At 34.7% G+C, this 12,603-nt stretch overlaps 2 protein-coding genes across 2 annotated transcripts in view; one reads left to right on the top strand and one right to left on the bottom strand.

Annotated features, from left to right (window-relative positions):
• The first annotated feature begins 3,239 nt into the window (after nt 1-3,239).
• LOC134272702 (BTB/POZ domain-containing protein KCTD7-like) lies at nt 3,240-5,344 on the top strand. Its single transcript, XM_062754908.1, has 2 exons — nt 3,240-3,351; nt 4,168-5,344. The coding sequence occupies exons 1-2, from the start codon at nt 3,328-3,330 to the stop codon at nt 4,903-4,905; spliced, it is 762 nt and encodes a 253-aa protein (XP_062610892.1). The 5' UTR covers nt 3,240-3,327; the 3' UTR covers nt 4,906-5,344.
• Nucleotides 5,345-5,763: 419 nt separating this feature from the next.
• Nucleotides 5,764-12,603, bottom strand: part of LOC134272701 (MFS-type transporter SLC18B1-like) — a 7,998-nt gene continuing 1,158 nt past the window's right edge. Inside the window, exons 3-14 of the mRNA XM_062754907.1 lie at nt 10,783-10,856; nt 10,448-10,595; nt 10,159-10,227; nt 9,893-9,983; nt 9,585-9,721; nt 8,357-8,455; nt 8,179-8,273; nt 7,480-7,575; nt 7,181-7,255; nt 6,942-7,035; nt 6,507-6,598; nt 5,764-5,982 (exon numbers count right to left, since the gene is read on the bottom strand). Of these exons, the coding sequence (XP_062610891.1) occupies nt 5,904-5,982; nt 6,507-6,598; nt 6,942-7,035; nt 7,181-7,255; nt 7,480-7,575; nt 8,179-8,273; nt 8,357-8,455; nt 9,585-9,721; nt 9,893-9,983; nt 10,159-10,227; nt 10,448-10,595; nt 10,783-10,856 (1,149 nt within the window). The 3' untranslated portion in view covers nt 5,764-5,903. The remainder of the gene's footprint in view (nt 5,983-6,506; nt 6,599-6,941; nt 7,036-7,180; nt 7,256-7,479; nt 7,576-8,178; nt 8,274-8,356; nt 8,456-9,584; nt 9,722-9,892; nt 9,984-10,158; nt 10,228-10,447; nt 10,596-10,782; nt 10,857-12,603) is intronic.

The following is a 12,603-nucleotide window of genomic DNA, read 5'->3' as shown; positions in this document are numbered from 1 at the left end:
GGGGAAAACAGTCTGTGTCTAGAATGTGAGCTCTGAGACGATTAAGGGAATTACTAAGATTCAATAACGTTCCCCAATGTACAAATTTAACCGTTTTAATACTTCCAATAAAACCAATTAGCCTGTACACATCTGTTAGATTAATAAACTTATCGATTGCTCTTACTCTTCCGGACAGCAACAAACTTCGATCTAATTGGTTTACTAAAAATTACGTAATAAAGCAGTCTCTGTTTGGACAGTCCCCTTACAGGTCTGAGCCACGTTCCGTGCTTTCCAGGATAAGACTTTAATGAATGTGATAACGGGAAGTTTTATATGAATCATTCATCATATTCAGATTAAACTTAAAGTCTCTATTTGCAATTATTCAGCCTAAAAAATTGTGTCAATGTCATTTTCTAAAATATTTAAGAAAGGGATTGTTTTATCACAGAGGGTCTTATGCTGACTTATGTTTTTCGTACAGATTGTTTCTAAGCCATTATTTACACACTGAATTGTCGACGGATTTTCTCGTTATTTCCAAATCATGGCAAGGAGCACACACCGGGTGTGACCTCCGGCAGGGGATGCTCACTCCTCCATGGCACCTGATCCCACCTGTGATATTTTGGAGGTCCACGTTTGCTGTACTGTTTAATGGATTTTTGAGCGAGAATACTGTTCGTATTCTCCACATATTTCATGGTAGCATGTTCAGTTTTTTTGAGTATTTATTCGACCAATCATACACTTGTGTATTTTTATCATAGACCTTGATTTAGGTCTATGTTTTTATTCAATCGTCTGTACTGTGTTGCATTAAGGTACAATTGGATGCTTTTTTGGATTAGTAGAAATTTTGCCACAGGCAGATACAGTGCAGTGCATTGACTTTGAATTCTGATCATGTGAATGTGCTCTATATCGAAAAGATATTATTCAGAACCTGCAAAGTCTAAAAATATAACGCCCTATTATCCACCACAAAATTTGGTTATTTAAGTTTCAAAAAAAATATATATAGCCATGTAAATCTACAATCAATTATTGTAGTCCTGTCATTCTCTGTATTGTCAAACAGAAGTGTACTCTCAGCAAATACAAAAGTACGGTCAATAGTTAAATATCTGTCAATTCGAGTCAACGTCTCGTTGCGAATTAAAACATACAATCTGATTTAAAAGACGCTGTATTTTTCGTATCTCATTTTCTGCATTGAATTTTATTTGCCCTTGGTGTGAATCAATTTGGAATAATTATTGATTGCCATTTAGATACAGTAGTTGTTCGTACAGGTTCACTGAATCGAGGAATCGTCTGCGGGGTGCTGCAGTGCGGGTGTCTGGGTTGATTTCCTTGTCAGAGAGCACAGTGCACTCTGTGGTGAACTTTAAGTGTAAGCAATATTGATGAAGACGAAAATGTACAATGTCTATGTGCCTACAATAAAAATATATATTATATTATACAGTAGTTTGTGGACTTTGATGATTTGGACACCTAATACGGATTTTGCTTATTCTTTGACGTCTCATTCTTTCTTAAAATGTTTTTGACTATTGCACTTCATTGAAAATTTTTGGTCCTTTAATTTTACAAATACTGAATACCCGGTATAATTCAGAGATCCAAATGCTTCTCCTACAAGAAGAGTCCTAGATAATTATGAAATGCTAAATTAACATAATTATATTCAAATATTTGAACCTATCTTCTAATACAGTATCTTTATACGGTATTTTTATGCAGTTAGAGCACAGACACTTGTTTCGGAAATATTTTAAAATTACATGTATTATACTATGGATTAAAAATTTATTACCGAAACAAGTGCCCATGATTGTAAGACAGGAATTAATATGTCAAGTCAGCGAGCGGGCCGGGTCTCGGGTCCTTTTATCACCATCTTGAACTCAAAATGGGTAATCAATTGTTTCATTTTACCGATGTATTGAAAAGTATGAAACTCTAACCGTTATATCTATGTCGAAGAATTCTTACTTTGATCAGGATTCGCTAGACTATACGCGGCCTCGGTCAGGTCACCTCGTGGGCCAGATCTCGGGTCCTTATTTCACCATGTGACCAAAATTTTCTATATACAAGTATATTATCACATAAAATAGAGACAATTTACATAAAAATATATTATTTAAACCAATTTACCCATGGTGGTGTGCAAATATTTGTAACTACAATATAGTAATATTCAAAAGTCATATACAATATTTTGATATGAATTGACTTAGTAATCTTACGATTTACTCATTTTGATTTGTAAAAAGCCATATTAAATTTTCATTAATGAACATAATAAAAAGATTAAACAAATTTTACCATGGTGGTGTGCAAATATTGTAAATATATTATAAGACGAAACAAAACAGTTATAGACTGGGATTCGGGGAAAATATGATTTGTTGGCCTGCGGCCTCGGGCAACATTTCCACCTTTATGTCCAACAAATCATATATGTTGCCCTCATACCCATTCAATAACTGTATAGTGATTTTCGTTTACTTATATTAATTTGTCTTGGAACAATTTTTTTCCGTGGAATATGACAGGTACTCTTTAATGAAAATTAATCAGATAACTCATATATCATAATGAACTCATTTCATTGATATAATTTTTTCCATTTCTTTTTTTAACTCATTTAGCTTCCATAACGTACAAACATTCTCAGGTTGTGTGGATATGTAATTTTTTTTATCGCCGTGTTAGTCACATTAAATATTGAAGAGAATCCATGTTGTGTCACTTGTGTGGATACATTTTTGATTTGTTCATCTTTGAAGAATGTAGTACACACTGCAGCCAAAACTACTGTGCTCAGGTGACCAATGTGGCTGATGGGCCTCTATGTTGAATAAAAATTAAATATGTTGAGCTGACTTTCTTGACATTTCTAAATGCGTATTTTTGCTTTCCTTATTTTGGCATAAATACAGCGCACTTTGAAAATTATGCACTTAAAACATTTTTTCTTCAAATTTATATCTATGTTCCTTTTTAACTAAAAAAAATAATTTTAAAATCTGTACATTTCAAGAAATGTAACTTTTTCTAATATTTCATATTAAAAACAAATGAAATAATTAACAGATTGAAATGAAATTCATAATCCTTCAATTAATTAACTATTTATTTTTTGAAAGAACCACTCTCTCGATCTCAATCGGCTTATGTACAATGAACAGAGAAAGTAACGAACGACAACTCTGCATGGGAGTCTACTTCGGTCTTTTCCGTCAAGTTCCGATGTCACGGGAAATGCCGAGTTACGCGTCATTATTTGTTTACAAACATTAGCCTATGTAGCCTATCCTTTCGAGAAGGATGGAAGGATCAGTGGATAAAAGGGTAACTTTTTTTTACTGTACTGAGTTTATTGATGAGTGCAGTTGAAGTTTGTCAAATGGATTTGTTCTTTGAGTTTGTACAAATAAGGGGAAGTAAGCGTAACGCATTCAAGATATGCATGATGTAACCTTGCATAGCGTGCATTGTACACATAATCAAGGAATCAATCGTAAAAATTCATTGCAATGCAAATTAATAGAAGGCACTAATTTTAACATTATGCTAAGCATATGCTTCTTACTAGATCCATGAAGATATATTTCAGTGTTGAAATGATCTTCCTTATCCATGTTATCTAAAGAGAAAAACCAATGGCTATGGGCTAAGTATATTATAGCCCATGTATAAACATCTCCTATAAGCTTGAAGAAGGCAATAGTAGATAGAACGTTTTATCGTTAAAATGATATTGGCCTACGGACCTGGTGAGGGCTTGTACCGAGACACAGTTAGATCATTCTAACTAAAGGCAATAGTTGTCATGAGCAATGGAAGTTAATGTAAATATTGAGTATGTGCATGTACAAAAATATGTGCACACACGCAATAATTACATTAATTTGAATAACTTCCAGTGTCCATGAGAGTTGTAGAAGTTTTTAATGTAGATTCCTGTGCAATTAATTATAAGCAGATCTAATACATATTTTTTTTAAGAAAAGACACTGTTGTTTCGTATACAGGGTATATTATATAACCCTCAACTTTGGAAAGAAAAGGTAGCAGGTAACCAGGCAGAGTGTATGTACAAAACAAGTGCCAGTGCTCCTTTGTTTTTTTCTACTTTGAAGTTCTAATTAATTTTATCATTTTCAGTTTCCCCCAGTTATTGAGCTCAATGTGGGAGGAAAGCATTACACAACCACTTTACTGACCTTGGTGAAATGTAAGGACACAATGCTAGCTGCAATGTTCAGTGGAAATTATGATGTTAAGAAAGATCAACATGGGCGTTACTTTATTGATGCTGACGGGGAGAATTTCCACTACATCCTGAACTACCTCAGATATGGAGAGCTCCCACCACAGGAAATAGCCCCAAAGATCTACCGGGAGGCTGCGTACTTTGGCCTGCAGGGAATGGTAGAGGAGCTGGAAAAACATCCATCCTTTCTCGCCAAAATCCACAGGGAAAGCTTCAGGGCCCAGTTTCCAGGTTACACAAAACTTGTGAATTCCATCATCAACAAAATTTATAAGGATTCTTCCCAAAATACAGAAACTATTTCATCAATATTGGTGACACTGTTTGCCAAAGACAAAAAGCCTAAACTTGAAACATTTGATAAGAACCACTGGTGTACGATGAAAGTCAAGAACAAGAAACAAACTAAGGTGGACTTCATCCTGGGTCCCTGGACCAGCCGGACAACGGAGAAGGAGGTTATGGACTGTATCGCCTACGACCTTAAGGAGCGGGGTTTTACCCTGACCAAGGAGGCTATTGGGCAGTGTTCATATAAATGTGACAGTCCGCCAGACTACCCAGGGGAGGCAACTGTAGAAAACTGTCCCAAAGCCATCTACAAAATCACATTCCACTGGTGGAAATAATTATCATCAGCCATTACACTCTGTTATGTCTAGGGCAACAATTGAAGTTGCTTGTTATTTGTTTGTTTGAACTACCTCAGTTACATATATATGTCCTTTTTCTTAAAATCTAAATATGACTTTATTTAAATAAACTTCAGGACTTTTACAATTCAATTAAGCATGTATATTTACAGCTTCCTTTGAGAAGACATATTTGTTACTTTTTTTTTTAATGTACAAAGTTGTTTGCACTAAATTCCACAAGCCTAAGTCAATGTACATAGTTGTTTTATGAAAAGTTATATATCTATCTTTTCTTGAAGAAAAACTTTTCTATAGTTTTATTATTTTAGGATATTGCCTTTTTATTATGTAATCACATATTTTCACTGCACTGCCAATTGTAAAAATCAGGATTTTATTTTTCTTTTGATATATACAGATGTTTTGTTTTGTTTTTTTTAAAGTAGTATATACATGTATTATGTATTTACATATTGTCAAAAACAACAGAGTTTTGGTCCATTCTATTACCACAAACCCATATTGTAGGACTTAGAATGGACCAAAAACTGTTATCTTACAATGATGGTATTGATACAGTATATTTTAAATTTACTTGTGATAAATCAAATTGAAGAAAATGAATTGATGTTGAAATTAGTGCTGAAGATCCACTGTGTTTTGATTGACACTTGTAATGAATTATATACCTGTAAATGTATACATTGTAAAGTGAAAATAATCCAAAACAAGTTTATTCTAGTATTGAATGGGAAAATTGATGTGTCAATTTCAATCTGAGTAAAATAATCTCTCTAAACTAAAACAGTCAAAACCTGTTACAATTTATTGAAGTTTGTCAGCTTTTGTTTGATTGTTCTGTTTCTGATTGTTTTCAAGAATAAAAAGAAACTGTTCATTTTGGTATTTAATTACATGGTGTTCTATATACAACAAATTGAAGCTATGTACAATATTTTGTGAAGCTGTATCCTGAGTGAGTAAAGTATGAGTCAAAGTGAGCACATTTCAGTCTCCTCTTTGTCGACAAAGCCACTGGACATCTCGGTGTCTGCTGAACCCCTGCCACGTCTAGAGAGAGGAATGGCATTTTAGTACAAACATGTAGAGTAAAACATATTTATATCGTACACCATTATAATGAATAAACACAGTGAAGTCATTTTTATTCCACATGACTTTAAAAATACCTATTGTAAATTTGGGAAATAATGAATTATGCTTATAGATAACAAAGCTATTTTGTCAGCCCCTGACATTTCATTATAAGTGTGTTATAATGTGTATTTTCAAATGGTGTATATGATGATCTGTTACAAACCTATTTTTTTGTATCCAAACACTGGTCTCAATGTGACAAATTTACTTATTGAAATGTGTTAATATATCTTCAGGTAGCCCCCCCCTCCCCCCTACTAAAACACAAACTCGCATGTAAATTTGAAATATGCATATAGATTGAATCAAAAGAATGAGAATAGATTTAATTACAGTACAAGTATTTTACCTAAATATTGAGAAAATTTCCTGCAAAAATTATTTGAAATTTTTTTGCATTTACTAGTATTTGAAAATGCTCCAAATGTGACCCTTACCTGAAAGAAAATTTTCTTTGTGCTGGAAGTAACGTTTTTACTTTTCCAAATTTGTTTCTGTTGACTGTCACAAATACCAAAAGAACTAGACCCTACAACATTGAAGAGGCTTAAATTCCAAGACTATGTAAATCATATGGGAATTAATCAGGGATTGCAGCAGCATTATCATAAGGGGGATTAAATTTGGTATTAAATGATGTAAAAAAAAAATTTACAATACCGTACATGTAATTAATATGGCATATTCAAAAAGGGCAATCACTGGGTATGGAGCCGCTGGCATACTAGTAATCATGAATTAGTGCTTATGACTGTTCTTATCGTGTTTTGCATTTATAAATAATTATTTTAGATGTATTCATGCATTAGCGCATTGATGTCCACGCCAAAGCTGCTAAAATATGGAGCCTACAATAGTTGCGATGACCATACCGACAGAATGAGCAGACCAGCACAAACTGTAGATCCCCACCCAAAGCCTGCCGCATCAACCAAGGCACTGCCCGAGATAGGACCAATAAACGCACTGTATTACAAAAGGAGAAAGTCATAGGACATACACTGTATAGAACAACATAGGTTTCAGCATCTTATATATTTACTACAGTAATTCATATTCAGAAGACGCGGGTATACTTAAGGTCTAACATTAATTATCTAGGATAACATACCCAAAGGAATAACAGGAGTTAAAGAGTCCGGACACAATACCAAATGTTTCCAAGTTATCCTCCATTCCAAGCCGTCTGAAAAACAAAAATTATGATTTTAATTATCACATTTAAACAAATTATTGATGTCATCTTATGAAAAAAAAAGTGGAGATAAATTTTTAATATCTATAACAACACCATCACTATTTTGAAATTAATGCTCTTTTAGATAAGAGCCCACTATTATGGGATTAAAGCTGCATGCTTTTTGTTGTAAGCCTTGGTTTTTGATACTTTTTTGTTAACTGTAGACTTACTCTGCTCCGACAAGGATTGCAGTAAAGCTGGGAATCATAAGGCAACTGAGGAAAATCCCGACTCCGGCTAGTGACACAGAGACCAGCCATAGGGAGCTGCAATAAACAGGAGGAATTTAACTGTGAGTAACAATATACTATATCTTGATATTTACAGTTTATAACTTTATCCATAGAAAGGTTGTGATGATGGTGTTCAAGCTATCATTTAGTACAAGGTGAAGCATGAACACAAGTTACCTCCCTTCTATTGCTTTAATTTTTCATTAAAGATTCTGAGTTTTAAATTAAAAATGAAAACTTCAATAATGATTTCATCTTTCCTAGGACTTATGTTTTGGATTTTAGTTGAATATTTCAGTTATGATGGATATATTATACATTTATTGCATGATAGTGATGGAAATATGAAGACTTATTGAGCCAAGAAAAATCATATTCCCTGAGGATTTCTATTATACCGAAACAAGCAAAATCTTTGAAATAAACATAAACTTTCAAATTCGGCACCGCTCTCAAATTCTTTTTAATTTTTAACAAAACATTACTAAAACTCTTTGGTCAACGCATTATCATCAATTTTATGACGTAAACCAGATCATTGTGACGTCTACTATACTTTCGGGAGTTAAACTAAACCAAATGACGAACTGGGTTTTTTTTGGCAGCCCTAAAAAGTTGAATAAAAATTTTACTTACAAAGGGAGGAATGGAAAAATTGGTGAGGGTCCAAGGGTGAAGAAAAATATGGAGGCTAACAGGGCACCTGCCACAACTAGGGACACCACATAGTTCTGTCAAAAAAAGCAGTCAGGTTCAGTATATAGGTGTTATAATTTTTAAAGTTTAACTTAGAAATAGTTTTAAGGAGATTTACCTTGGAGTCTGATATCCATCCCCAGATGGGAGAGGTGATGCCGTACAGAGCGGGGGGAATCAGGAACATGAGGCTCACTGGCACAGTACCAATACCCAGCTAAAAGGATATATATATACAATATATACCTTATGTAATTTACTGATACATTTTTATGCAATGATTCACTGTGCTGTGCTTTTGTGTTGGCATAACCATAAGTTAGGCAAATGGTTTCTTTGCATATATAAGTGGTACATGATACATGTGTTTGGTGGTTTCTTTGTGTAAGTACATGGTGAACAATATCATACTTTGCATGGATTAAATTATTTTTGTGTGAATATTTAGTGATTCCTTACTTTGTTAAAGTGGAAGTGGTATCTGTGGTCATTTTAATTATTTCTTACTTTGTGTAGGTGGTAAGTGGTACCTTACTTTGTGTAGGTGGTAAGTGGTACCTTACTTTGTGTAGGTGGTCAGTGGTATCTTACTTTGTGTAGGTAGTAAGTGGTACCTTACTTTGTGTAGGTGGTAAGTGGTACCTTACTTTGTGTAGGTGGTAAGTGGTACCTTACTTCGTGTAAGTGGTATCTTATTTTGTGTAGGTAGTAAGTGGTTCCTTACTTTATGTAGGTGATAAGTAGTACCTTACTTTGTGTAGATGATAAGTGGTACCTTACTTTGTGTAGGTGGTAAGTGGTACCTTACTTTGTGTAGGTGGTCAGTGGTATCTTACTTTGTGTAGGTAGTAAGTGGTACCTTACTTTGTGTAGGTGGTAAGTGGTTCCTTACTTTGTGTAGGTGGTAAGTTGTACCTTACTTCATGTAAGTGATATCTTATTTTGTGCAGGTAGTAAGTGGTTCCTTACTTTATGTAGGTGGTAAGTGGTACCTTACTTTATGTAGATGATAAGTAGTACCTTACTTTGTGTAGATGGTAAGTGGTACCTTACTTTGTGTAGGTGATAAGTAGTACAGTCAGATATCCGGACGCCAGATATCCGTATGCTTCAGCATCCGGATGACTTTTCATCGGAACGGAATTTTTAAACATAATATTGTCTTGTTTATTGGTGATTCAGGTATCCGGACGCTTCACATATCCGGACAAATTCACTGGAAACCAAAGCGTCCGGATAAATGAGGCTCCACTGTACCTTACTTTGTGTAGGTGGTAAGTGGTACCTTACTTTATGTGGGTGATAAGTGGTATCTTACTTTGTGTAGGTGGCAAGTGGTACCTTACTTTGTGTAGGTGGTTAGCTAGTGTTGCCTCCATGTAACTAATGGTGTATGATCCACTGACAATACAACCTGCCACACACCACACAAAGGAACTCTTCAGTAATTGGAGGACAGAAACAGAGAGTGTCCTGTGGGCACCTTAAATGCAATTATTTAAATCACATGATTTACACATTTACACAAAATTTTCCATAATGTCCTTTTTAACTGGTTTTTATTGTTAACATCTGACCCTTTTAATGCTATTATTAAAATCCCTATCTATAGGTTTTCAACATAAGCTTCTATATTAAAGGAGGATGAACCTACTGTCTAGTGTTGGCAGGAAAAAGAAGCTGATGGCTCCGGCTGCTGTTAGGGCTCCACCCAACACATAGAATGGAAGACCATACCCTGTTAACTGAGAAAACGGTCAGAGGTAAAACTTGTTCTATTTCTTAAGTATTAAAGTTTTACAGCACTATTGTCCCAAGCTAACAGACATTTTCTACTTTCAATGTTAAAGACTTCGACTAAGTTATGTATATTATTAAATTAGAAGAGTACAGTTATCAGTACATTATGAACTCCCTTACTGAGTACAGACCCCCACCAATGGCTGGGCCCACCATCATTCCTACCCCTGTGAACAGCTCAAGATAACCCTGAAAGTTTAAAAAATAATTAAAATAAGAGTTAAAATTATAAATCATGACATTAAGTTGCATATAATACAATGCTAACCAATAAGTAAATGTAATCTATGTAGAATATTGATGACAGGGTCAAAATATATGTATTCAGAATATGAGCCACTAAGTAAGTTCACTTTACAAATTGATAAATAACATGGAATGAATGGAATATTTATGTGGAAATACTTACAACCACTGTGGCAATGTGTTTAGGGAATGCATCGGTGAGAATGGCATAGCTGGCCGTGATAAATGCAGCCGAGGCGAGGGCTTCCAGAGACCGACAGAGAAAAGAGAGGAGAATAAACTGGTACCCTCCCGGACTGTAGATCAGGACACTGAAAAAAAGAGAGATGGAAGGGTTAAATACAATCTCTGAGGCTACAAAACTAGACTTAATGATTGTTCATATATCCTTATTACCAAAGGGGTTTGTACATGAACCCTGATACGGAAGGTCATAACATATACTAAATAAACTAAGGTGTAATGTACTACTCTTAGGAAAATTAAAATTGCTCTTACCCAAATAAAATGGTACAGACTCCACTGACAGACACACCAGCAACAAAAAGAAACTTTGTTCCAATTTTTGTCATCTGCAAATGGAGTATATAAGAACACAGTATGTGCATATTAATTATGAATGCATATCAATGTCAAGGGGGGCAACTACTGAGCATTTCAACACATAGAAGGAAGGTGACGTGTAGGATGAAGGAAGAGAAGTTAGGATTCAGCTGTCCTGTCTTCCCTTCACTGCGTGTGCCTTTTCTGACTCTCATTATATTGCTCTATTTCTTTCATTTATTTATAATTTTGCCTTCACATTGATAACCTAGCTTTGTAAAGTAGTCTCCCTTTGTTTATGTTTGAGATATTTTTAATATGCGAGTTTATTTGTCTAGAGTTTCTAATTGTCGTAAATGTAGAGGACATATTTTATGACTTCATATGTCCCAAGATGTTCATTATTAAATAGCTGGTAAGATACAGTCCATTAATATAAAATGCACTTCGGCTAGGTTAAATGCTCTTAGGCTAATAGAATTATATGAACCATATAAAAATTGTGTGCTTGAATTTTTATACCATATGACTTTATTAAAATAAATGTAGAATTTCTTAAAAACACTTTTAGGGAATTTTTATTTGATTTAATTCAGTAAATATACATTATCATAACAGTAACTTGATCCGAAGGGTCGTATCACGTCGAGTTGACAGGCGTGGATCATCAGATCTAACGATACGCGTAGCGTCGAGTTTGATCTGATGATCTGCGCCTGTCAATAAGACGTGATACGGGTCTTCGGATCAAGTTACTGTTATAATGATAAATTTATTATATACCCCCTTAAAACTGGCTAAATACATTAAAATTATCCTTTAGAGATCAATGGAATAATATTAATACCATAAACAAAGAGTGGTGATATGGATTCAGAAAACCACAGTGTGGTGATCCGGAAAGTCGGATCACCACGTCACGTCACATGATTGCATAAAATCAACAGTAAAATTTAGTGATACACATTAGGTATATAATAATATTATTGATTGTTTAATATACTGTGGATATTGGTTTGGTAGCTTTGTACATTAAATCATCTAACTAGTGATGCAGGGCGCGGGTTCTGAGTTCGATTCCCGGATCAGCCATACATTTTCTCCTTTCCTAACAGATTTGGTGCCACTGACCACCTCTGGACTTGCAGATGAAAGACCTGCCAGGGGCAAATAAGAACTTGGGTTGTGTCTTTGAAGGGGAAGACAATTTAAGGAGGGGGGAATGTTAAATTAAGATTTGGGCCATGGATACTGGCCTATGAATCTCGGTAAGTTAAGCCCCTGACTAGTGATGTGGGAGTCCTGGGTTCTATTCCCAGTCCAGTGGTACTTTTCTCCTTTCCAGTGTTACACTGTATTTTACACTGGATATAATATGAATAGGGTCATCATGTCCTGGTTAAAAGTTGAATCAAAATGATTTTTTTTTAAGCTGAAGAGGTATTGTATTTTTTATTTTTCATCTCCTCATGGTTCTCAAAACTGATTTGATTGTTATGCATGATCATTGTCAACTCTATAAGATGACTAGAACTGATAAACCTGTTGCTTTAAGCATTGTGTTTCATTTACATACTTATCAGTAAAGCACAACAATTCAGTCCCATTCACATGATAAGCATCTTAAATTTGCTCACTTACCAGCAATTGCAAACAAAAGAGGAAATGTGACATAAGATCATTCAGATAAGGTCAGACTTGTTTTGTCTGTGGTACATTTTGAAGCACCTACACAAGTATACCTATACAGGAAACTGGAGAATGGAATGTTTTAAA

The sequence above is a fragment of the Saccostrea cucullata genome, unplaced genomic scaffold (genome assembly GCF_032062105.1).
Source record: "Saccostrea cucullata isolate Sc308-1 unplaced genomic scaffold, CSIRO_AGI_Scuc_v1 ctg859, whole genome shotgun sequence".
Taxonomy (NCBI): Eukaryota; Metazoa; Mollusca; class Bivalvia; order Ostreida; family Ostreidae; genus Saccostrea; species Saccostrea cuccullata.
This window is presented reverse-complemented; position numbering and strand designations above follow the sequence as displayed.